General features: G+C 38.7%; 1 protein-coding gene and 1 long non-coding RNA gene across 2 annotated transcripts; both read right to left on the minus strand.

Moving 5' to 3' along the window:
• Window positions 1-1,857: 1,857 nt before the first annotated feature.
• LOC146657932 (uncharacterized) lies at window positions 1,858-5,627 on the minus strand. Its single transcript, XR_014914132.1, has 2 exons — window positions 3,108-5,627; window positions 1,858-2,435 (listed from the first exon to the last, which is right to left on the minus strand). It is a non-coding gene; the product is annotated as an uncharacterized LOC146657932 (long non-coding RNA).
• A 9,559-nt stretch (window positions 5,628-15,186) lies between these two features.
• On the minus strand, window positions 15,187-16,724 carry LOC146657933 (nuclear factor 7, ovary-like). Its single transcript, XM_085427065.1, has one exon. The coding sequence runs from the start codon at window positions 16,722-16,724 to the stop codon at window positions 15,306-15,308; it is 1,419 nt and encodes a 472-aa protein (XP_085283191.1). The 3' UTR covers window positions 15,187-15,305.
• Window positions 16,725-27,115: the final 10,391 nt, after the last annotated feature.

Here is a 27,115-nt window from a genome sequence, read left to right on the forward strand (position 1 = left end):
GTTACAGTAAAGAAAAAAAAAAGTAGCCAAATTTTCATCGGAAAATGTTGAATTTTAGTAAAAACAATGCTCTGTAGTTTGATACTGTCGTTACAGACAAAGCAGATGTTTAAAGCCTTTGGACGCTCATTTGAAACGCACTCATTCTCCTTATCAGCTGGAAACATTAAAGCCGTAAAATGACTTTTTCAAACGGATAAAAACTATTGAACAGCAGCAATGTTGAGCCTGTTCCAAAATTTGAATGTACATGTGTTGAAGGTGCGGGTCTTGTTGAATTATTAAACATACTTTCTTTAATTTTTCGAGCCACAAAAACAACAACTTTTAATTTTCTTCTGCTTGAGTCTCGGCCTCGGGTAGCTCTACTTATCATTGCTCAGTCAGTTGTCTGTTTGTGCTACTTTTTTTCAAGGAGCAGTGGATTATTGGTAAGGGTGACTTTATGTGTTTAGTTACTTAAGTGGAAGTACTGTGGAAAGTTTTACCTTACATACATAGATCTACCAGTACAGCTTCTGAGGTATCTGTTTACAAAATGTTATAATCTATTCAAAGGTTCTTTGCAATTTTACATTGATAAACATTATCCTTAACACATTTGGCCCACATAAAGTACTATGGCCATCACACGGTCATTTAGAACTGTTTAAATAACTCGTGTCTTAAGTCCTTCCATCAAACAGAAAATTTAAAAAAAAAAAAACATGGTTCACTTTTACATCACAAAATGTTAGAAATATAAGCCGTTCATAACAACCTGAAAGGTTGGGAGTTTAAAATGCAAACCGATGGAAGCAGAAGTAGAAGACTATAATGTCTCAGAGCACACGGTGTCTATTAATGTGTAGACATGTATAAATAAGAGCTTAATAAAGATGCTTAATTTCTTAAGAAATAAACAGGTGGAGTGATCTTTATCAAAAGTGGATGTTGCATCTGTGGCTAAACCACTGTACCCAAAAAAACTTTAAAAATCTACTGTGTGTGAGGCTGTGTAAGTAAAGCTTGCCCTTCACACCTGCGTGTAATAAACCATTTGTTGGGGGTTGTGGATTTGGCACCTCAGCATTGTGAAAGTGGGGAAACATGTTTCTGGCTGTGCATAAGATTCCTCCTTACAACTTAGAATCTCAGTTCTAAATGAAATTCAGATGTTTTTTTAAGTATGGCTAATGTATTATTTGACTTCTAAGGCACGCACACACACACACACACACACACACACACACACACACACACACACACACACACACACACACAAGAACAACACAGAGAAGAAGAAGAGGGGGTCGTTTTACTACACATCATAAAAACGCAATCATTCATCTTCCAACTGTATCTTTCTGTTCTGGCTTTAGAATCATAGGTTGTTTACTGAGCCGTACTTTGGGAGTCATACTGTTGTGATACTGAGGAGAAAAGGGTAAGGTTTGATAGACTAAACCATTACACACACATAACTTGAAAAACCTAAAGAGTGTGTGAGACTGCTAGCTGTGTTGTTCAGCATTAAACTCATCTACAAATGTGTTAGTAAAGAGCGACTTGTACTTCTGTCCCATTAAGCAACGGTTTAACAAATTTCACTGCAAACTATAAAAGGAATCTGGATTTATATAGAACATAGTAGTGATGGATTAAGTGCAGGAAACACTAGTATAAGGTGTCTATGGAACAAATCTCCTTCAGCGTTCAAAATGACCAAAGTGAGGCCTACAGGCGTTTCTCTCGGTTGGTTGTGTTCAGGGAAAAAGCAGCTAAATACACTGAGACTGCTCCACATTGTTAGTGAGTTAACTCTGGATATCTGTAGGTTTTGTCAAACTTGGAGTGAACAAAAGCAGAAAAACAGTAAAAGATGCAGACAGTGAAAGTCTGGTTTATTTCATGAACACAATGAAACATTTTACAGTCCACAGAGCAAAGTAGCATACATGATAAATAGATACACATAACATGAGAAGTAAAACTCGTCGTCTTACCACATGTTATATTCTGTAAACTTAAAATAACCACAGAAATTAGAGTTTAGTGTTTTAAGTCATCTATTAAAAAACATGAGTCAACATTACTGAAGTGACGCTTTAACGATGCGTCTTATCACCGTGTTTATGATGATAAAACATGTCCTCTCGTTAGTAGATGTCAGCGCTGTCACTTGTCATGAAAATGTCCAGAGCCAGGGTTCCTCTTTAATCACCATTGATCATTAATAAGGTCACAAAAGATTTGTCACATTATCCCCATAAACAAAATGCTTTTATAGAAATCATTGTGATACAAATATTTAGATTCTTGATTCACAATGTGCACGAACTCAAAATCTTTAGAGGTTCATATTTATAAAGTATCGCAAATAATACATTTATACCATTGTATGAGCTACTTCTTGTAAAAACTGATTGAAAAAAGCTCCTGTCGTGACCTTCCTTCTGTGAGGACACACACACACACACACAGAGAGAGAGAGGGGGAAGATCATTAGGATTGGAGGCGTTTTTGGATTTTCACTTATTGTTGGCTTTACAGTCACATAAAATTCATTCCAATTTTTTTGCCTTTGCTTCAATTAAGGTGTTTCTTTAAATCTACAGCAGCTTCCTTTTCAAAAAGTTTACTGACATAGTAAGGAAGTAGCTAGGGAACTCAGTAAGTATGAGCAACAACAGCTTAGGGACTGTTTCTACAATAAAGAGGAATTCATCATCATCCGCAGTTCATCAAAAAAAAAAAAAAAAAGTGCCATTAAAAACAATTCAGCAGATCCTCAAAGTATGGATACAATCTGTTTTCAGCTGTAGAGGTACGCTTCATGTACTTATCAACATGCAGTTTAGAGGCTTGCATTAGAGTGCTTTGGTACTTGGGCCTCTTTTATTTAGCACGGTTATACCATTGTGTATTTAGCTATATAAATATGCTCAAGAGTCTATTGTATGTTTGTCATGCAATTAAAAATTCAAAAATATAATTTTTAAATCAGTAACTTTGCAAATTTAGAGGAAATGTTTTTGGATAACAAATGTGTCACATTTTCAACAGGGTTTGAATAATCAGCGTTAACACAGAGACATTTATGCGCTGGGTATAACAGACATCCTTACCTTGGAGCAGAGAAACACGGTGTATTGTTGCTTTTCTCTATTGTATAAGCAGCGCCCGACTGTCAGAAACGCTCTGTGCGGGTAGCAAAGTCGGATCCGACGCACATCCAGGAATCCGTGTGAAAGAAAGGTCTCGCTGCAGCTAGGCTCTCAGGATAGTCAGGCTTTTATTTATATTTGCATTCTGGTGCGTTAAAGCAGCCTCTGTGTCCCGCTTGGATCCTCATTCCGAAAATTCAGATATTTAAATAAAATGGTGAATTGGCTAGTGATGAGGAGCCACTTAGATCCGTAAAATGAGGTTTGATTAAATTAAACTCTTATGAACAGCTATGAACTCTACCTCTCTGCTGATGTGTTCCAAACAAGCAATGTTTTCTACACGTCCAAACTGTGTGCTAACTACCTCACACCGCTGTGTCTGGGATCCGAAAAAATAAAAAGTTAAAACGCTATACCTTGCGGCAGTTGTGAAGTGCTGAGGAAACTACTGTGTGTCTGATGGGGTGTTTTTATATAGGTGGACTTGGTTTCAGTTGGCCTCTGACATGATAAGATAAAATAAAGGAAACTGATTGTAATGGAACTACAGTGCTGGGATGCTCTTGATAAGGGAGCCTCTTTTATTGTTTTATGACTTGTTTTGCTGACTGTTGAGGGCCTAACTGTAACCAACTCTGTCTAACTGTTGCAGAGTTAAGAATCTGTAGTTTTTAGAAGTAACACAAGAAAAGTTTATTTCTAAAGGAATACCTGTTGTTTGTGGTGCTCTATTTAAAACTATTAGTGTCATGAACCAAAGTTCAGCGCACAAGCTGGACCCAGAAGCAGAGCCAACACACACAGGAGTACGAGAAAATAAACTTTATTTTAACTGAAGGTGTCCCGGGAGGGTAGAAGGAAAACACGCGTGAAACTCGAGAAACCAAGGGACCGGGAGATGAGTCGCGCAGGAACGCCGAAAACGGGACTGTGGGAGGCTGCAACAGAAAAAGGACAAGAATTATTGGGGCGCGGGGAAATAGCAGCATACGTGGGGGAAGAGTATGAGTCTTACGGTGACAGCGGGGCCGTGGGAGCCGGAGGGAGGGGTGAGGGTCCGCGCTAAATTTGCAAAGTTACTGATTTAAAAATTATATTTTTGAATTTTTAATTGCATGACAAACATACAATAGACTCTTGAGCATATTTATATAGCTAAATACACAATGGTATAACCGTGCTAAATAAAAGAGGCCCAAGTACCAAAGCACTCTAATGCAAGCCTCTAAACTGCATGTTGATAAGTACATGAAGCGTACCTCTACAGCTGAAAACAGATTGTATCCATACTTTGAGGATCTGCTGAATTGTTTTTAATGGCACTTTTTTTTTTTTTTTTGATGAACTGCGGATGATGATGAATTCCTCTTTATTGTAGAAACAGTCCCTAAGCTGTTGTTGCTCATACTTACTGAGTTCCCTAGCTACTTCCTTACTATGTCAGTAAACTTTTTGAAAAGGAAGCTGCTGTAGATTTAAAGAAACACCTTAATTGAAGCAAAGGCAAAAAAATTGGAATGAATTTTATGTGACTGTAAAGCCAACAATAAGTGAAAATCCAAAAACGCCTCCAATCCTAATGATCTTCCCCCTCTCTCTCTCTGTGTGTGTGTGTGTGTGTCCTCACAGAAGGAAGGTCACGACAGGAGCTTTTTTCAATCAGTTTTTACAAGAAGTAGCTCATACAATGGTATAAATGTATTATTTGCGATACTTTATAAATATGAACCTCTAAAGATTTTGAGTTCGTGCACATTGTGAATCAAGAATCTAAATATTTGTATCACAATGATTTCTATAAAAGCATTTTGTTTATGGGGATAATGTGACAAATCTTTTGTGACCTTATTAATGATCAATGGTGATTAAAGAGGAACCCTGGCTCTGGACATTTTCATGACAAGTGACAGCGCTGACATCTACTAACGAGAGGACATGTTTTATCATCATAAACACGGTGATAAGACGCATCGTTAAAGCGTCACTTCAGTAATGTTGACTCATGTTTTTTAATAGATGACTTAAAACACTAAACTCTAATTTCTGTGGTTATTTTAAGTTTACAGAATATAACATGTGGTAAGACGACGAGTTTTACTTCTCATGTTATGTGTATCTATTTATCATGTATGCTACTTTGCTCTGTGGACTGTAAAATGTTTCATTGTGTTCATGAAATAAACCAGACTTTCACTGTCTGCATCTTTTACTGTTTTTCTGCTTTTGTTCACTCCAAGTTTGACAAAACCTACAGATATCCAGAGTTAACTCACTAACAATGTGGAGCAGTCTCAGTGTATTTAGCTGCTTTTTCCCTGAACACAACCAACCGAGAGAAACGCCTGTGGGCCTCACTTTGGTCATTTTGAACGCTGAAGGAGATTTGTTCCATAGACACCTTATACTAGTGTTTCCTGCACTTAATCCATCACTACTATGTTCTATATAAATCCAGATTCCTTTTATAGTTTGCAGTGAAATTTGTTAAACCGTTGCTTAATGGGACAGAAGTACAAGTCGCTCTTTACTAACACATTTGTAGATGAGTTTAATGCTGAACAACACAGCTAGCAGTCTCACACACTCTTTAGGTTTTTCAAGTTATGTGTGTGTAATGGTTTAGTCTATCAAACCTTACCCTTTTCTCCTCAGTATCACAACAGTATGACTCCCAAAGTACGGCTCAGTAAACAACCTATGATTCTAAAGCCAGAACAGAAAGATACAGTTGGAAGATGAATGATTGCGTTTTTATGATGTGTAGTAAAACGACCCCCTCTTCTTCTTCTCTGTGTTGTTCTTGTGTGTGTGTGTGTGTGTGTGTGTGTGTGTGTGTGTGTGTGTGTGTGTGTGTGTGTGTGTGCGTGCCTTAGAAGTCAAATAATACATTAGCCATACTTAAAAAAACATCTGAATTTCATTTAGAACTGAGATTCTAAGTTGTAAGGAGGAATCTTATGCACAGCCAGAAACATGTTTCCCCACTTTCACAATGCTGAGGTGCCAAATCCACAACCCCCAACAAATGGTTTATTACACGCAGGTGTGAAGGGCAAGCTTTACTTACACAGCCTCACACACAGTAGATTTTTAAAGTTTTTTTGGGTACAGTGGTTTAGCCACAGATGCAACATCCACTTTTGATAAAGATCACTCCACCTGTTTATTTCTTAAGAAATTAAGCATCTTTATTAAGCTCTTATTTATACATGTCTACACATTAATAGACACCGTGTGCTCTGAGACATTATAGTCTTCTACTTCTGCTTCCATCGGTTTGCATTTTAAACTCCCAACCTTTCAGGTTGTTATGAACGGCTTATATTTCTAACATTTTGTGATGTAAAAGTGAACCATGTTTTTTTTTTTTTAAATTTTCTGTTTGATGGAAGGACTTAAGACACGAGTTATTTAAACAGTTCTAAATGACCGTGTGATGGCCATAGTACTTTATGTGGGCCAAATGTGTTAAGGATAATGTTTATCAATGTAAAATTGCAAAGAACCTTTGAATAGATTATAACATTTTGTAAACAGATACCTCAGAAGCTGTACTGGTAGATCTATGTATGTAAGGTAAAACTTTCCACAGTACTTCCACTTAAGTAACTAAACACATAAAGTCACCCTTACCAATAATCCACTGCTCCTTGAAAAAAAGTAGCACAAACAGACAACTGACTGAGCAATGATAAGTAGAGCTACCCGAGGCCGAGACTCAAGCAGAAGAAAATTAAAAGTTGTTGTTTTTGTGGCTCGAAAAATTAAAGAAAGTATGTTTAATAATTCAACAAGACCCGCACCTTCAACACATGTACATTCAAATTTTGGAACAGGCTCAACATTGCTGCTGTTCAATAGTTTTTATCCGTTTGAAAAAGTCATTTTACGGCTTTAATGTTTCCAGCTGATAAGGAGAATGAGTGCGTTTCAAATGAGCGTCCAAAGGCTTTAAACATCTGCTTTGTCTGTAACGACAGTATCAAACTACAGAGCATTGTTTTTACTAAAATTCAACATTTTCCGATGAAAATTTGGCTACTTTTTTTTTTCTTTACTGTAACACGCACCTCAATGCCATTTTTAGGATATTCTTGGTGATCACATTTTTTTCATATTTATGCTTTTGGCACTGAGGGTATCTAATACGCATGTTGTCACTGTGTTTGTACTACCAGCTGTGAAGGCTCTGCTTTTGCTTTGAGCAGTCTGTTTTTATTTTGTCTCGTGAGTGTGTGTGTTTTTCAAACGAGATCCTCGTCAGTTTGATTTTGTTACCACAAACTTTGTGTGAAGTTCACAACAGAGGTAAAGAGATTTAAACACCCCAGTTTAAGGAGGCAGGCAGGGGTTGGACCACCTGCACAGGGCTGGTGAAGCAGAGAGTGTCGGGGGGAGATGTGCAACAGAAGCAGAGGGAACATTTTACAAGATGATAAATGGCAGATTTAGATGATTAAGGATTTGTTGACAAGATTAAAAGACACGTCCGTCAGAGTTCAACAACATTACAGTTTGATTAAATAAAAAAGTTTTTAGACTACACAAGGTTCATTTTCTCCTCTGATAGTAATCATATTAAACATGTCAAGAAAGAAAGAGTATAAAGAAAAATAGTAAATGTGTGTCTAATTAAACTCTTCCTGTGAGCCTTACATCATCCTTTAATATGTTTGGTGTTACAAACTTGAAGAAGCACGGAAAAGATCATCAGACATTAATCTAATCAGTTTTCAGCCTTCATTCGTATTGAAAAGTTGAAATCTTCCCTGCTAGACCCAAGTGCAGCGTTTAACACCGTCGGCCAGAACATTTTATTACAGCTATTATTAAATGGAGAGTCCTCTTCACACACTGAGGTTAATTATGAAGCTCCACAGGCTTCTGTGCAAAGACCAGTTCTGTTTACATTATACGTGCTTTAGAAGACATAGCATACCACAGGTCAGCTCAGCAACATTTCGACTTTGGCTTGTTTTTTCTGGTTAACGTTAATTACGTAATTTAGAATTAAAGTTTAGTGTTTTTAGCATTTAGGATGGCCGTGGCGAGTAACTCAAGTGCTGTAAACATTTCATGAAACCTCATCAAAAGTTATCTGAGTTGGAAGGGTGGCTGTTAATAAGCCATTCTTAAGGAAGGAGAACAGAGAAAAATAAGGCTGAGGTGTGCCAAATTACACAAGAAATTGACTGGAAAAAGAAATCAGCTGTAATATGTCTTATGGAGTAATGAATCCAAATTTGAAATATGCACGGAAGAGGTCCGAAGAGAGATACAACAGTGAATGTCTATAGCCGTCTTTAACACAGCGTGGATACTCTACCGTGCTTTGAGGCTGGATTTCAGCCAGTGTTGTTGGAGCTCTTATCCAAATTAATCAAATTATGAATGTAGAAAAGTTCCACCAGATTTTGATCGACCATGTAATACCACGTAGTGTCTGATTGGCTTCAACTTCATTTTTCAGTACGACAATGATCGCAAACATACTGCCAATGTAGTCAAAGTATGCCTGGATGAAACAACGCATCAGTCATGGATTGATCTCTCCAGGGTTCGAACCTCAAGATAATCGAAGCAGTGTGGGATCATCTTGACAGAAAACAAAACAAAACAAAAGGCAGCCAGCATCCAAAGAAGAGTCTCGGATGTCTTTCAAGAAGCCTGCAGAACTAAGAAATTACAAGAAAGCTTACCTATTAGAGTTTAAGCTGTGTTGAAGAATGAAAGGCAGCTTTAACTGGACAAAAGGGGAAAAAAATCCCACATTGACAGCTAACTCAAGAGACAAAAAGCATTAGAACTCAAGTCATTACCTTACTTAAGGATAAATAAGTTAATTAATTACATTAATGCATAAGCAGAAAATAACCTACAGTAACTGCTTTGCGATATGGAAGTGCAAAAGACAACTGAAAGGGAGGATAGTTTCTATATATGTGGTTTCTATTAAGGGACAGAGGAACGATAAGAAACGATAAGAAATCAAGGACAAGGAGTGTGGTGTAGATAAGTGAGGAAATCCGATCATTACTACAAATTTAGTTGAAATTTAAATATTTTAACTATGGTGCCTCCTGTGAGGGCTGTCTGTTTTCCACATTCGGCAACGGTAAAATACGACTTTGAGGCGGATATTTGTTTTACCAAATGGACAATTGCTGTTGACAAAACTCGCCTCATGGTTGACTCTGAGAAAAAAACTCTTTCCCACAGAGGGGAATAAACTTATTTGAATATGAGCTTTTTTCCACTAAGACTTGTTTTATGGGGAGATGTACGAAATTATTTACCGGGTTACAAGCAATGATAATATCGGATGTTGACTCCTCAGCGTCATCATTTTCTATCTATTGAAAAAACTTATTGATAAAGTATTGAAGAAAAAAACTCCTCCTTGGCCCGCGGGGTGTGTGTGTGTGTGTGTGTGTGTGTGTGTGTGTGTGTGTGTGTGTGTGTGTGTGTGTGTGTGAAACAAGATCGCCTGTCGCTGGTTTGTTTTTTCAGTCTCTTGTAAAAAAAGGACTCTCAAAAGGAAAAGTAGTATTCACTAAGCGATAGTTATTCGTTTTTTACACATAGGCAGCCTGTAGGTTACAAGCGGATAGAAAGTTCTTCTTTTCATCACAAGCTATGGTGTATCTTAAAGGTTTTTTACAGCGTCTGTATTATAGGAAAATAAAATACTATTGAAATCTCTACAGGAAGTCACTCTTTATTTCCATTACAAACGCCGGTGCAGCTTAAGAAAGTAAAATTACATCCGCTCTGTCTCTCTATACATCACAGAATCATCTGCTGCATCACCGCTGTGGTTAGGGAACATGATGCAACAGGTCTGAAAATGACTAGACACTTCCGGAGTATTTCCGGTAGGGTCATAAGGTCCGGATCGATGCCTTCCATAGTAAATATGCTGTATTTGAATATGTCATATTCAAAACCTTCTTCTTTGGGAGAGCAGATCTCATCGGACACAGGACCGCTGCGGGGCTGCAGAAGGAAATCCATCTTGTGTCTGTGCCTTAGAAATTGTGATGGACTCCTCTCTCTGCTTTTTTATTCCCCTCCAACAGATGGCGCGCTTCTGGAGGTTTCCCCCTCTCTAAAAACTTTTTTTCCCAACAACAGATGACGCGCTTCCGGAGGTTTTCCCCCTCCCTCTAAAAACTTTTTTTTTTCCCCCAACAACAGATGACGCGCTTCCGGGGGTTCACCCCTCCTTTCTCGGGGTGCAATTCGTTACGGTTAGCAACAGATGGCGCGCTTCCGGGGTCCGCCCCCCTTTCTCAGGATACGATTCGTCACGCGGGGGGTTTCCCACCCCCCTTTCTCCGGATACGATTCGTCACGCTGGGGGTTTCCCACGGAGGGGAGGGGCGGGGGGTCAAAAGGTCGTGATTAGGGCCATCAATCACTTCGGATCAAATTTTGTCATAAGCTGTATGGGATTAACTCTCTACTGAATGACTCATGGCTGTGCCTTAATGTTAAAAAGACTGTATCAATGTTTTTTAGTGAACCTAAAACTACCATAGCTGCAGTAAAAGTTTGCTTGGGTGCACAAAAACAAATTAATGTTGAGGATTTAAGTATTTGGGAGTACTGCTAGACTCAAAATTACCCTTTAAAAAACATGTTTAAAAAGTAGTGAGAACTGTAAATGTTAATATACGGAACTTTAGACATATCCGCACATCGGAAAAAGCAGTGATTACATTCCTGCACTCTATGATACTGGCTCATATTGAATACTGTGTTACAAGTTGGTCCTTTACCAGTCTTGTTGCTATTGGGCCAATCGAAGTATGCTACAAAAGAGCATTGAAAATATTAGACAAAAAACTTTTGTCATACAACCATTGTCAAATTTTAGATAAATACAAGTTTCTAAATTTTACTAATTTCAAATTATTTAAAGTGTAACATAAACAGTGAAGCTGGAGGATGAACTTTAACTTTTTTCCACTTGATAAAAGTTAATGTGAGGGTTCCCGATGGTTTGGGACAAATGCAATCACATGGCAGGATGCTGTAAACGGACCGAACTTCAGTCAGGAGAACAACTGAGATAATCCATCCACAATATGAGGTTAGTCATTAATATACTGCAACAACATGGGAATAGAGCAGCTGCAAGAAATTTCAACATTAATGAATCAATGGTACGGAAGTGGAGGAAGCAAGAAGAATGAGTCGAGTAAAGTTTGATGTGACTGTTTAGTTTCGCTTGGTGCACCTCATGTATGAAAACAGACCCGTTCATCGACAGTGCGCCTTATAATCTGAAAAATATGGTATATAAAATTTGTATGTAATGTATTTGTAATTAATTTTAACATGTTTATCATGATGAAGACAATCTGTGACAGGTGAACGTAATAATTATACTCTGAGATTTAACAAAAAAATATGAGGGTTAGTTTGTGTCTTTTGGAAACGTATTACACAGGAAGTAGAAGCAGGATCAAGGATGAGTTAACAGCAAATGGCAGTGACAGCTCTCTGCAGACTGTAGTTTATATGACTCACTTTAAAGTTTGCCTGTTGTAATTATGAAATTAACTATCAAAATATAGCTGCCAAGCTAACAAAATCAAATCAGAAGCATCATGCACCACTTTGTGTACTGACAAATTCTACAAATAGAAATGCATGATGATGCTCATTTCTTAATCATGTTTATGAAAACATGTGAATGAACTCATGAAGAACCTTAATGTAACAGTGACCTGTGTCTAAATGAATAACATCACTTTATTCATTGAGCAAACCTGAACTTTTACATAAGGCAGGATTGAAAGTGGTTTTGGAGAGCTCATTCACAAACTATGATGTTATAGTGATGATTCCCACAATTTCAGCTGCAGCCTCCTCTTGTCTGAAGCTTCTGCCTCCTGCTCTCCACTCTCTTGTTAAAAGACAATAAGAAGACATACACGACAAAAATAGTGAGCCAGAAACCAACAAATTACCCACATGATAGCCTCAGACTCCTCAGTGTTTCAGTGTGTCTGACCACCTAAAAAGCAGGTGTCCAAAAGCAGTGTTGCCTCACAGCAAGAAGGCCCCAAGTTCATATCCACCACCTGGGCGGGGCCTTTCTGTGTGGACTTGTCATGTTTGTGTGGGTTCTCTGCAGCCTTTTTTCCACCTCTACTTGATATCTACAATATGTCATTTGTCTTCACCAGATGGTGCTGCTAGGCTGTCGTTCAGATACTCATATTATTTGTGTGAGTAGTTGCCCTCAAAACAAAAAAGGAAAAGAAGTAAAACATTTTGACAACTCATGTTTTACTTTATCTTAATATAGCAAAAAAAAAAAAAAAAAAATGAGACCAAGAATGTGAAGTGTATCTTACGTATTGAAGAACAATGCAATCAGTAGAGGTGGGCAGATCGATCCAAGTATTGATAGTATCGATACCAACTCTGGTATTGCTATGGGATCAAGTCTACCATGGTAGGATTGATGCTTTGTTTCTATCCCCACATATTTGTATTAAATTCATGCATTTTTTGGAGATTAAAATTATACCTCAAACATGCAGTCTGAGGTATAATTGTTACATGCCACGACAAGTGTCACTGTTATTCCTCTGTTTCTCTTGTCTTTCAAGTGTAAGGCCTGTATCTATTGGCCCATTTAAAGTTAATTGGTATGTGTCTATTGGCTGATCTGTGCACAGTAGGTCAATCACTTGCCAGGGATCATTACAAAAGGGCAGCTGCCTAGCCAGTCAGACCTGCTTCTGACTCTCTCTGTGTTTCTGTGTGTGATCTTAAGGTGTAAATCTCAGCTTAAAGCTCACAAAACTATTTCAACACAGCAAACAGCTAAAACAGGAAATAACAGCAGGTGAATGGATTTAAACACAAAGTGTGGATCTTTCATCCGATGTCACGTACGTGGACATGCTGTCAGGAGCTGAAAGCCGACACCTCACAGATTCTGCAGCTGCAGGTTTCGTCACTCTCAGACCAAAATTCACTGAACCAGCAGCAAAAGAAGATCAAAACTACATTTCACACTTAAAAAATTATTATGAAATTCCCTCTTACTTTAGCTGTTCTGCTCCCACCAGGATAAAAATCACACTTTTTGTAGACCAGTGTCTCCTTTACACGCGCTGTGACAGTTTCACGCTCTGGCGGGCAGCTCCCTGAGCTTGGAGAGAAATCCTGCTCACGCGAGTAAATTGACTTTTGACAGTTTGGAGGCGGAGCCCAAACGAGGACGGGGTCCTAATGTGAGTTACTCTGTGGCAGCGACAGAAATGCTGTTTTAAACTGTGTTTGTTTACAATTTGAAAAATAAAGTTTGCCGAATTCATTGTTAAAAGTTATTGTTTGCGTGCAGCGGTGGAAATACAGACAACTGTCACTGGATTATTTAATGTTGAAGAAATCCTTAAACCAGAGGATTCTAGTTCTGAAGCCTCTGCACTACAGTGACACCAGAGAGCAGAGACATTTTAACCAGTGGAGTTTTGGCCAGATTCTTTCCCCGCAGGTGTTGGTCGAGGCCTGTACTGCCCTCTCTCCCCCTCTGAATGTGTGGTGGTTGCAGATGACACACAAGACTCAAACTTACAGACACTACAGCGACCACATCAGCAGCATCAGTTTGATTTGATCCTAAAGAGACAATTTGCTTTATCGCAGCAGGATTCTGGATTTGAGCTGATCAGACTGACACTGACCTGAGGTGAAAGTGTGATTAGACATTTTATTTGTTTATTTAAAATATTTACAGATGAACTTGGCTCAGTCTTAGTGTTCTGTTTATCTGTTAAGTGAAGTCATTTCTAAGATTTAATGATTTACATTTAAAAATGGGATAAGTGTAAATGTTTACAGTGTAAACATTTTTACTAGAAAACAAAATATGAACTTTGTCTCCATCTTGTGCGTAAATATAATATACAAATAAAACACCACTATTATAAAGCTGCACCTTCATCTGAAATCTCTGCAGCTTTGTTCATACAAACTATTTTCTGAGTTTGTAAACATACAGATTAGCTGTGAGAATGTAAAGTTTATCAATGATCACATTTGATTTCTGTCTGGAGTTAAATGTGAATGTTGGTCTGAAAAAAAGATTTAAAATGTAGCTGCTTAAAATAAATTCTTGATTTTATAAAATCTGCTGATTGTTTCAATAAAACAGCTTCAGCACAACAAGAATATTTACAAACTAATAGAAGCAAATAATATTTTATTCTAAGGAGTCAGTTAAATGTAAACACAACAATCAAAGTGAGTTTCCAAGTTAAATGAATCTGAACTAATGACTGTGTCTGAAAAGCTGATTTACTGTCAAACACAACAACAACAGAATCACTGAATTTATTTATTTCACTTCACAGAAACATTTTGTGATCTCAATAATCAAAGAGAGCAGTTAAAGAATAACATTGAAGTACAAATCAAAGGTAGGTGATTCATTGAAACACTGAGACTGAGAGTGAAGTTTGAAAATCAAATTAAAACCTAATTATGAAACATGAGAAGATCCAGAAATCTTTCAAACTGTGAGAGATGTCAGCTTCTGATTAAAGTTAAAAACAACACAAGAAAGAACATTTTTAATGAAATCAATCAAGTGTAGTTACACTGATGAGACAGCGTCAGAACTTAGAAGTCATTTCTTTGAATTTAGAAAACTTTAAAGAAGACGTGTTACTTTCAAATGTTATTTAACTGAAAACAAGATGCTGATAATCAGGACATTTAAATCTTGTAGTTGTAAAGTTGACTCTTGCTGATGTTTAATCATGAATCCTTCTTTTAAGAAGTGTCACAGTTTGCTGTTCACACTCAACAACTTTGAAAAGCAAAGAAATCATCATTCAGATTTTAAAACTATCAAAAATATTTACATGAACAACATGAAAAATATTCCGAAAATATTAATTTAAAAGAAACAAGAAAAAATGTAAAAGTTTCTTACAGAAACTCGAGTGGGTCACAATATTTTCACATGAAAAAGTTGCTTTGGTTTCATTGAATTGCTAATAGTTCCACTAGAACAACAAAATGAAATAAAACCTGATAATGAAGTTAGACAGTGTGATTAATAATTTCCCCAAAATTAACCCTGCTGCTGTACTGAAAAAACAGTTAAAATAAAGAATCACTTTACAATCAAATCTCAGTCTGACAGATTTTGATATCAGAGGTTTTGGCGTCTCCTGCCTTTCCAATACTGAAATATGGGAAGAGTTTCTCAGTGAAAGTGTCTCTGTGAGTGTAGATGTGAGTCATGTCTTCAGGGTGATAGAAGGACACCTCCCCCCTGTCATAGTCCAGCTGGACTCTGATCCTCTGGAGACTCTTCTTCACTGTCACAGTCTGACCAGCACCATTAGTGTATTCTCCACTGTCATATTTTAAACACCAGATTCCATATTTTGGTGAAGAAGAACACTCTCCCTTCCTGTCAACTGACTCTTTAACTAAACCTACAATCCAGTCAGGATGGTCTCCCACCTCCACCTCCCAGCTGTGTTTCCCTGAGCTGAAGCCCTCAGAGCCAAAAACATTGGCATACTTAGTGTTTCTCTCTGGATTATCAGGAAGCTGCTGCCATGTGTCTCCACATCTCACACTGGTCAGATCATCAGACAGATAGAGATAGGGGCTTGCAGTGTTTGGGTCCAGAATGACAGGACTGAAGTGGACCTTCTCCTTCATCTTCTCCCACACTCTGAAGGACAGGTTGCCCAGGTGTTTGGCCACATCTATCAGTGCTCCTGAGACCAGCTGTGGATCTGACACTGAGCTCTGGGCTCTGGCTCTGCTCTGAGTGTCTTTATAACTGCTGAGGAATGGCGCGATGTGTTTCTGCAGCTCTTCTTCAACAGCAGAGATGCTGTCTGACAGAGAGGAGATCTGCTCCTCAATCATCTTCATCTCTCTGCTGATAGTCCTCCCCTTCTGCTCCTCTTCCTCCCTCAGAGCTGCCAGTCTGGACTCCTCTTCCTCTTTCAGGAACTGCTGGAGCTTGTTGAACTCTGCTCTGATCTGCCTCTCTGTGGACAACAGCTGCTTCTTCGTGTGTTCCCTCATTTCATTGTATGTTTCCTCCACTTGTTTGTATTTGTTCCTCTTGTCCTGCAGAGACTTTAAGTCAGATTTCAGCTGCTCCTTCAGGTCACTGACTGCTTCTTCTACAGGAACCACTTTGTGACTCTGGTGGAGAGAAAAGTCACACACAGGACACACAGCTCTCTGCTCGTCCACACAGAACAGTTTAGGCACTTCCTCATGTTTACTGCACACCACTGTTAATTTCTTCTCTCCCTTTTCTGTCTCAGATGATCCAGATTTCTGTCTCCCAGCAAATGAATCAGCAAGTTCTTTCAGTGTAAAGTTCACATCTGGATAATCCTTTGAAGATTTTCTTTTACAAATGGGACAGTTTTTGTTTTTAGTTTGTTCCCAGAATTTCTGCAGGCAGCTTGAACAGAAGCTGTGGTTACAGCTCAGAGACACAGGATCTCTGAAAGTCTCTGAACACACATGGCAGCTCAGGAAATTTTCAAAAAGAGCTCTCTCAGCCATTTGATCTTTAAGTATTATTAACTCACCAAATTAGTGTCTCTTGAAGTTTCTGATTAAAATCCTCCAAACGTGTGTTTTGCAGCAGAGATCTGACTCCCTAATGGCGTCTCAGCTCAGTTCAGTAGTGTCGGAATTTACTTTCATTTTCATGAATCACGATCACGTGTTAAACTGAAACACGCACAAAACACTTGTGTCCGTCAGAGGGCGCTGTCTGTGTCATTCAGATAGTTTTCAGTTTGTGCTCCTTAAAACGACACCAAAGTGAAAAATTTAGAAAATTTTGACTTCTCCTTTAAAAAAAAACGAAACCTAAATAGAACATAAAAATGACACAAAGAAGGTGAAGCTGTGGTGTTTCAGAAGTTCAAGTAGGAAAAGTCAGCATGTTCTCACAGTTTTTATCTGCAGTTTGAACTAAAGTTGTCGTTGCAGCCAAAGACATAAATTTGGATTCATCACAGGGTTTAGATTGTCAGCCTGCCAGACCTCTGCTCTCACACTCAAAACAAAGAAAAATTCTTGACCCTCATGAACATGAGGGTATAATTCTGAGTAAAATGCAGCTGAAATACATAAAATCAAAAGTTTATTTTTTCAAATAATACATCATTAAAATATGGTTGTTATGAACTAAATGTATACCAGTGAAGTTAATTTCCTTTGACCAGATTCAATCAAAGATGACTGTATTACTGTAAACTGACTACATCCTGTAAGTAGTTCGAGTTCAGGGACACAGGATCTCTGAATGTCTCTGAACACGTTACAGTTCAGGAAAGTTTCTACACTCATCAAATGTCACATCTTTACAGCTTGAACCTTACAGTCCTTCAAGAAAGCAAAGTTCTTTTAGAGAATTCACCTGTTGTAATGGTGTTCTAGTTAATTAATAACCACCAAACACGATATCTGCTTTTACTACCTGGTCTGTGGCCTCAAACCTGCATAAGAGTTTAGACCTTTAGACTCCAACTTTCAAGTTTGTCATGAACTGAAATGTGATGAGCTGACCAGTGTTAGAGATGTCACAGAAATTATAATGAAAAATAAAGAGAAAAATCACAGTGAACAGACCAGAAATGCTAATAATCAGAAAATAAAACTGATATAAACTGTTGATATGACATAATATGACATTGAACTGTGACAACACAGAAGAATTTACAGTCACATGTCACAAATCAGATTCTGGTCAAAGTCATGTTTAAGGTACTACTGCCTCGAAGTTGTTAATCACGTCCACTTTCTTGAAAAATAATTAAAAAGACAAAAAACAACAACAACATTATAGAGCTCTTATAAATACATTAAATGAAGCCAATGAAAGAAAAAATACAAAGAGTGAAGTGTTCAATAAATCAATACATAATATGACACAATAAGGATCTTATGTCCAAACTAAGTACAGGGATTGTGGTGTGAGGTGTAGATTTTCTGTATCTTTGTGTCAGTGAAGCTGAAACAGTTGTTGAAGGAAGTGTTTATCTGCAGGTCCAGTAGGAGATGCAGAGGATGGTTTGGGTCCATTATCCACAGCAGCAGTCATCAGGATGGAGGGATCCAATCAGGTTGTATAAACCGAATTAATGAAATATTCAGTTTTTTTACAATCCTAAACTCATTACTTTCACCAAACGTGGAGCAACGTGTGTAGGGTATACCGATTATTGGCCATGATTGTAGCATAACTATCCACACAAAACACAGGCTTTATTCAGACCATGACATGTGAATTAAGACAATAACTATGGTGTTATACTTGGTTAGAGTTGTAGGGACTCCCAAAAACTTCCTTGAGGTGACCGTTTTTGTGATTTGACACTATATAAAAAATGAATTGAACTTTTGTGTGGTTTTGACCTTTTTGTAGAGCAGTGTCTGCTTTACACGCGCTGTGACAGTTTCACGCTCTCGCAGGTAGCTCTCTGTGCTCGGAGAGAAATCCTGCTCACGGGAGTAAATTTATTTTTTATTTCTCTACAGGAACTTTGTGTTAAAGGGTCAACGCACCAAAAAGGGTTTTGATAAGATTTGATTGCTCGTGCAAGACAGAAACTAATCAGGATGATTAATAATGAGCACAAGTTAAATGAGCTTATAACACTAAATTAACTTTATTAGTCCTGCACAGAACAGACTGATCTTGAATTCTCTTAAAGTCTCTTAAAGAAGTAAATTATGAAACTGAAGATTTCTGAATCTTAAATAAAAAACTAAATCTTAAAGAAACAACCTAGCTGTGGGGTTTAGAACAAATGTAAGGATAAGTGTGAGCTACTTAACATCAACTGATCATGTTGATGTTTTTCTGTTTTATTAAAGATGGCTGCTTTTCATTTGAAACGTTTCTGGCTCTGGTCTCTTCACTGTGCTTTGCTCCATCACTCCTCTGAACCATGAACTAGTCCAGCAGCTTATATATCTATTTTACAGCGACATCAGTGCTACAACTGGTTCAAGAAAACAGTGTCAGCCCAACAGGAGTATTTAAAAACCATCAGAATCAAATGTTCTTTTCTTCTAAGGAATCAATTAAATGTAAAAACAACAATAAAAGTAGAAACTTCTGTGATGAATGCATTTGAACTAGAGCTGTCTAAATTAACTCATTAACGCAGATTAATCCATCATCATGATTAATCTGATTAACATTTTTAATGCAGTTAACCCATCTGAAGAGCAGAATGACTCAAAATCCCTGGAATGTCTCTGTCAACACATTTCGGGCAGTTTGTCCAAGTAGAGTCAAATGAGCAGTTGATCTGGTGACGGGCAGCTGAACCAACCAACTCAATATGCAAGATGACAAACAGCACGTTGGCCCTCTCAATGGGAAATCTGAGTATAAAAACAACAAGACGGAACAGTCGAGCGACATAAAGTATTATGCGCTTTGTGCAGGAAATAATTGTTTTCACCAAAGCACTTCCAGCTCAAAATATCACATTAACGCGAAGCATACGTTAGTCGGGAATGCTGCTAGCACTTTGTTGCCCAGCTTGCAACAAACCACTCACGAAGCATCGGGGACTCAGTGAACCTACCTTGGACAATTTGACTGACACAATTGCCGAGTGGATTGCAACAAATTGCAGACCTATTAATATCGCCGAGGACACGGGCTTTACAAAGGTTTTGCAAGTTGCTTTTTAAAAAGCTCCAACAAGAAGCACAATAGTGTCAAAAATTCATGGGCTCTATGAAACTGAAAAGGAAAAAAAGCACGAGGGCTTAGCTGTAGCCAAACATGTCGCCCTGACAGGTGACTACTGGACTTCTGTGAGTAACAGGAACTATCTTGGTGTTACTGCATATCTACTTACTGCTGCATAGGAATTAAAGTCATTTGCATTGAGAATAATGAAGACAGAGGAGCGTCACTTTGCAGTGCTGAACATTTTTTTTTTTTTTGCCTGTCCCGTTTGGCTCTTTTGCCATCAGAATTATTGTCTAAAGGCAAAGAAAGATGCCCAACGGATTTACTTTACCAAATTGACCATCCCAGCCTTGCCATAATGGTCCATTTGATTCACCTTTTATTGTTTATTTTATTTTCACTTGCTGAATACGGGACAGACTTGACTGGAGGAAAGAAGGGGAGAAAGAAAGAGGGAAAGAGAAACAGCTGAGAAGAGGGACGGGGGAGAAGGGCAAAAAACAAAAACCAACAGAATGGGCAGGGCAGGAAAAAAAAAAGAGAGAAAAAAAATGCATATATCGATCACCTGGATCACCTGTTGAGAAAGAAAAAAGAAAACAAGCAGAAGAGAACAAGAGTAATAGAATAAACAACATCACAATGATATATGGGAATATGACAGTAAATACTAAATATTAAACATTATTGTGCAGCACATAAGATCAACAGAACACAGTGTGCTTTGAGGTAGGAGCCAAAAAGGGTGTAGTTTGTGGGTGTGATCACCAGTGTGTACACCTGTGAGCACGGACGCGCTTGTTTTTTTAAAAGGTTCCTTCATGTAACGATCTGCTAGAGAGTGTGGGGAGGCCACAGCCCCGTCCTCCAGGTCATGAAGCAGGTATGGAGGAGATCAAAACTCCAGACATCCAGAGGCCCCCAGAACACAAGAGACCAAGGAAGACCAACAGAGGGGCAGCCGCGCCACTGTCCCAGAAAGAGCTGAGGAGAGTCCCAGATGAGGGGTCACTCAGCAGCCACGGAGCAGAAGCCAGGGGGAGTTGCAGTGACGCGCCCGTGAGCTCCGCTGGCAGCCAGCTGTGCCTGAGTGACCGAGCCCCAGGCCGAGAGGCCGGGGGCACCCCACCTCCGAAGTGGCCCGAGCGAGCCCCAGGCTCCAGGCCCCGATAAGCGGCCGCCAAGGAGTGAGCTGGCGTGTACCTGGACGCCCATCCCCAGACACAAAGAACCACCAACGCACCGACACCTGGTGGTGGGTGGAGATAGGCCTCCAAACCTTGGAGGGCCTGAGGTGTCCCCAGAGAGGTGGCGTCTGATACCCAACCTGACATATAGACACAGACATACAGGCACACACAGATACAAACATCCATTCCCACCCTCATGCTCTCATATGCACTTACTCCACACTCAACCAACGTGGAGACAGACATAAAGAGACGCTCTACACACGATCACACTCCCCAAGCGTACTCTACGAACCGGGTCTAGGTACCCTTGCCCCTGGAGGGGGGAACTGCACCCAGACCCAGGTGGTGTTACCCTTGTCCCTGCGGTGGGGAGAGGCAGACCGCCCCGACTCCGCAGCAGCAGGGAGGCCCCACACTCCAGACCGCAGTCGGACGGCCAACTCCTCCTCCTAGCCCCCCCGCTCCAGCAGGTCGCAGAGAACGGGGGTGGGAGAAGACTCCAAACCTCCCTCCACCCGCTCATTGTAGTGTTGTTCCATGTGTGTTCTAAGGTGCATTTAAAACCCAGGAGGGCATGGAGCTACCTGCCAGAGAGCAGCAGGTAAGCGCATGGTCCCTCCTGCTAGCCCTCAATGTCTACGTGTATTTAAAATTGAGAGGTGGGCAACGATGCCAGGGGTGGGGTGTACACCCTGATGGTAATTTGGACTCCGTGTATCGTGCCCACCCCCAAGATCCTATATGTATGTGTAATGAGGGTGTGAGTAATGTGAATGTCTAAGTTGTGGGATAAAATTGAGGCAGAGGCAGCCAGAAGGGGACAGAGGGGGGGGGGTAGCCTCCTCTGCTGAACATTTGTTAACAGTGGCACATGAGTGGGAAACTGAGGGAAAAATCACAACTGTAGACTGTTCTCAGTTGCAGGCAACATTGTAAATAAGAAGCGGTCAGCTCTCCTCTCGGACATTATCAACAAGTTAGTCTTAGTAACAGGGCCACATTGATGTTGATAAATGTTTAGAGTTATTTGTTAACATGAATGTTCAAGATGTTCAATAAGCATGTTAAGTGCATATGTATTCCCTTTTTTCTTGAGTCTGTTTGCTCATGCAAAATGAAATGCGATTTATACCGACTAAAAATGTCAGGATGAATAGAACAGACTCGGGCGCAGACTGAGAAACACAGTTTAACTGAGCTTTATTAACCACACCGGGTGCTCTATATACACGCGGGGGGAAGGGTCCACAGGGTAGGGAAACACAAGGTCCTCACACACGCTCCACGCTGAACAGCTCCACTCGCACTCAGGGGTCCAGGGTCACAGCTCCGGGAAATCTACACACAAACACGAAAGTTACTCGTAGGTACGCACAAGAAATGATTGCTTTCTACAGAGCCAGTCAATACTAAGTAGAGTTACTCAATATTCCAGCGAGGAGTAGCTCAGCGCCCCTGCCTTATGAAGAGTCAGCAAACAGTTGTGAGGAATCATCGGTAATCAGCTGCAGGTGCATCGGCCAAGGACAGGCACAAGGACCATGAAAAAAAATGAATGATATTTAATTGTGATTAATCAAAATTAATCCACAGCAATCCTGTGATTAATCTGATTACAAATTTTAATCGTTTGACATCACTAGTTTGAATTAAATAAAACTACATGCTGGGTTAAATGTCTGAAGGAGGATTTTCAGGAAAAACAAACAAACAAGCAATAAAATCACTGCTGGTGCTGATGAGTAAAATATTAATCAACCATAGACAATATGTTTGCTAATAAGAAGAAAGTTTAAAAAACAACCAAATGTTTACGATAAAGCTTTGCCACTGTAACTTTTCCCCCCATAAGAAAATGTTGATTTTATAATGAAATCTCAGTCTGACTTGATATCACAGGTTTTTGCATGTCTGCAGGGTAAAAAAAGATTCAATTGGCAAAAAGAATAAATGAAGTTTTACTGACTTTTAGTTAATCACTCATCTTTCTCTGATAATTATAGTAACTCAACATTTCTTAATAACTCCTGACAAATTATTTTTTTAGACCCACTGTTTATGGAAATACAAGAAAAATATGTTTTATTTGTCTATTTAAAAATATTTACAGATGAACTCGGCTCAGTCTTAATGCTCTTTTTTACCTGGTAAGTCATTCCTAACATTTAACGATTTACATTTAAAAATGTGAGAAAGTGGAAATAAAATGTTTAAACGTTTTTCCGTAAATGAAAATACAAACTTTGTGTCCATGTTGTGAGTAAAAATAATATACGAATAAAACACCAATATTATAAAGTTGGAGTCACGTGTTGAGCTGAAAGACGAACATATTATTTGTATGAAAGTTTCATTAAGAAATGTATGTATTATATGAACTTTGTCTCCATCTTGTGTGTAAATATAATATACAAATAAAACATCACTATTATAAAGCTGCACCTTCATCTGAAATCTCTGCAGCTTTGTTCATACAAACTATTTTCTGAGTTTGGATGCAGTCATTTGGATGGAGGAATCCAATCAGGTTGGTGACTCAGCAATGATGAATTCTGTCATCAAGCACCACTCCCTGTTAAAAAAAATATTAACATACAATTACTGTTTTTTAGATAAATGCACCTGTGCAGTAACTGCTAGGAAATTAAAGACAAACATATTTATAGGAAACAACTGTAATGCTTTGAAGAGCTTAACACACGAGAAGTTAAAGGAACTGAAAATGTGTTGAAAGAAAAGGCAGAGTGTTTGGAGAACACGTGAAACAAGATTCAGCTGGACAAAAGTTTATTAAAGAGAAATGGGTTCTCCTCCAAGTTTTGTTCAGTAGATTTCACTTACAGATTCTCTCTAGTGATGTGAAGTCTAGCAGGTGTCTGCTCACAAAACTCGTTTAACAAATATTTTGATCATTCATTTAAAGAAACAGCAGTGCACTGAAGACAGTACTGCAGGGCCGTGCAGAGAGGTTTAAAGGGGCGGGTGCTCAAAGTTAAAAAGGGGCACATTGAACCAGGTTGAATAACAACAACACACATTCATCAAGAATCTAATATGGGAAGGGCAGGGCTGTGTTGATCTGAGACTGTAGACATTAAAAAGTCCATAGGAGAGATGGTAGCTGATTAAACAAGTGTCATGAGATAATAACAAAATGCAAAGATTGGTGACAGCACTTGGAACCATAAGGCAACAAAAAACTGTGAGAAATAATTTAGGCTCTGCCTGTGAATCACTCTTTGCTTCTCTTCTTCCTTCCATCCCATCATTTCATATATCACTCTCCACTTGCTGTCTATCTGAGAACAAGGCACAACTTGTTATTGCAATAAACTATAATCTAATTATCCACACCTAACAACTCCAGCACTTAATCTATAATAAAATGATGACAGAAAAATGTTATAGCACTGCCTTTAGTAGCCTCACACAGCTCCTGCTGTTTCCTCCTCATGTCCTTACCAGCCATGTCTGGACAATGTTATATCATGAGTAATATTTTTTTTTAAAAATCCATCTAAATAAAACACACACATGCACGCACACACAGTGACATGTTAGACTTTCTTCAGAATACTGTATATACTATGGGCATCACGGTGCTGATCCAGAATCCTTACATTATTATTCATTACTAGAGCTACAATAATAAAGCAAAGAGGAGGGGGAAGTAATAAATATGAAATAATGTCATTATGATGATTCCATTTGTTTCACTATCCACTCTGTGCAGGGCAAAGCTTATTACATTTTTAAACTGTAGAGATACAATCATTTTACTGCTGTAAAATCCAAATTTTGTCTTATTTAAAATATAAATCTAATATAATCTGCTTCTTAATGTATGTTCTTTAAAATACAGCGTGTGTTTTTTAAAATATTATAATAATGCATAATTATGTGGACATGCATATTAGATCGTTTTTAGTGAACTATAATCCCTCCCGAAAGGCAGGAAAAGCCCGGAAACTTACTTTAAAACTAAATATGTTCTAAATAATTTAAAACTAAATATGTTCCCTAAAACGGTGACAGAGCTACAGACCCATGACAGCCTTACACAGGTAGCCAGCAGCTATGACCAGCACTACCTGTGCAGTTAATAAAAGGACAGGTAATGTTTGCAACAAGACAACTTACCAACGTGTACGTAATAAGCTAATACTCCTGGGTGCTACACACTACAGTGTGCGCTGTACACCTACTTACTGGTTTTGTCGCATCAGTCTGTGTCTCTGAGTTAACTTGTGTTTCTCCTACAGCTCCGGACCGCTAAAAATGCGCGTGCTCTTTGTGAGCTCGTTCCCGGCTCGTAACCAGCGCGTTCTGCCGTCAAGGGCGATCATTGGTTAAATGTGATCATGTGACTGATGCAAGCCAGATCCTTTTATTTAGCAAAACTGTGATTAATAGTTAAATATTATTGTTGAGGGGCACAGACAGGACTCCGCACCCACACACACATTAAAAAAATAATAATAATTTTTTTTAAAAAGTTGCCTTATCAAAAGGGCACTTTGGGCACCCATCAGGAAAGGGGCGGGTGCTCAAGCCCCTCTAGCCCCCCCCCCCCCCCCCCCCCCTCTGCACGTGCCTGCAGTACTGTTACCAATAGAGTCAGTGTAAACAGATAAGTGCCGAGATAATGCTACAATGCACTGACTAACATGTCTAAGAAACCACAGTATCAATGTTAGGTTGCACAGTAAATGCACAGAGTCACATATAACTGTGTTAGGCCATTGATAATAATTTCATATTCATCATATAAATGAATTTATGAAACACTGCACTAATTTAGGATTAATAAAAAACATTCAAAAACATGTTTTTTTTTATTCTGGAGAGATCACTGCATTACAAGAATGTGTACTCGATTAGTCTTTTCACTAGGCTGATGCTAGTACACTCTTAGAAAGGATGTGTTAAAAATGAAACAAAGAAATATGTTATTGCAGTAGTAACAATCTTTTTTTGTGAATTTTAACATAGCATGTAAAAAAAATGTGTAAAAATCTTAACAGTTATTTTCAGAATCCAACCAACAACAGGACTGTTCTTCGTAGTTATATTTTTCAGCAGGAGATCTCACACTTTGCAGTGGAATTTAAAATCAGATTTCAGCTGCTGCTCCTTCAGGTCATGACTGCTTCTTCTACAGGAACCACTTTGTGACTCTGGTGGAGAGAAAACTCACACACAGGACACACAGAAAAGTTTAGGCACTTCCTGTTGAATTGTCTATTTTTCGTAGTTGTATTTTTCAGCAGGAGATCTCACACCTTGCAGTGGAATTTAAAGTCTGTTTGACAGTGTGGAAATGTTTTCATTCATGACTGTTAAAAGCAAGTCAACCAGCAGATGGTGTTGTCGTAATACAATCTTAGAAGATCTTGGCAGTTTTGTTTCCATACAGAAAGAAAATGAAAGAAGAAAATTATATGTTGAGCTCTCAGGATTTGCTTTTATTTAATTAAAGTATAAAAATGACAGAAAGAAGGAGAAATCTGAGTTGTTTTAGTCTGCTGAGGAGGATTTCAACTGACAGATATTAAACCAGTTTTACAACATTTTTGTTTTTCAGCAACTGCCACAGGAAACACTTTCCCAGCATGACTTTAACAACAACATCAACATGCATAAAAAATAAAGAAATCTTTTTACATTTTTGATCAAATCCAAATCAAGACTGAACCAAAAGAGAAAGTGTAAAATGCTAAAAAAAAAGAAAAAAAAAAGAGCAGTCATGTTTTAATCAAGATGATTTAAAAGTCAGAAACAGACATATTGTTACAAAATGCCTATCCCAGCTGTCATATCGAGACAGTCTAGTCTGCCCCAGGGCCAACACAAGGAGACAAATGACCGTTTTCACCCACATTCACACTGACGGGCAATTTGAAAATCATCAGTTAACTGTTGGAGTAGTTGGTGGAAACCCAGGCAAACAGAAAGTCAGTTTGTGGATTCGAACTCAGGACTTTCTTGCTTCTTGCCACCACACTACCATATTCAGACACAGTACAAGGTTTTAATGA

The sequence above is a fragment of the Rhamphochromis longiceps genome, linkage group LG12 (assembly GCF_057381845.1).
Source record: "Rhamphochromis longiceps isolate RC_006_pf linkage group LG12, R_longiceps_female_GT1.1, whole genome shotgun sequence".
NCBI lineage: Eukaryota > Metazoa > Chordata > Actinopteri > Cichliformes > Cichlidae > Rhamphochromis > Rhamphochromis longiceps.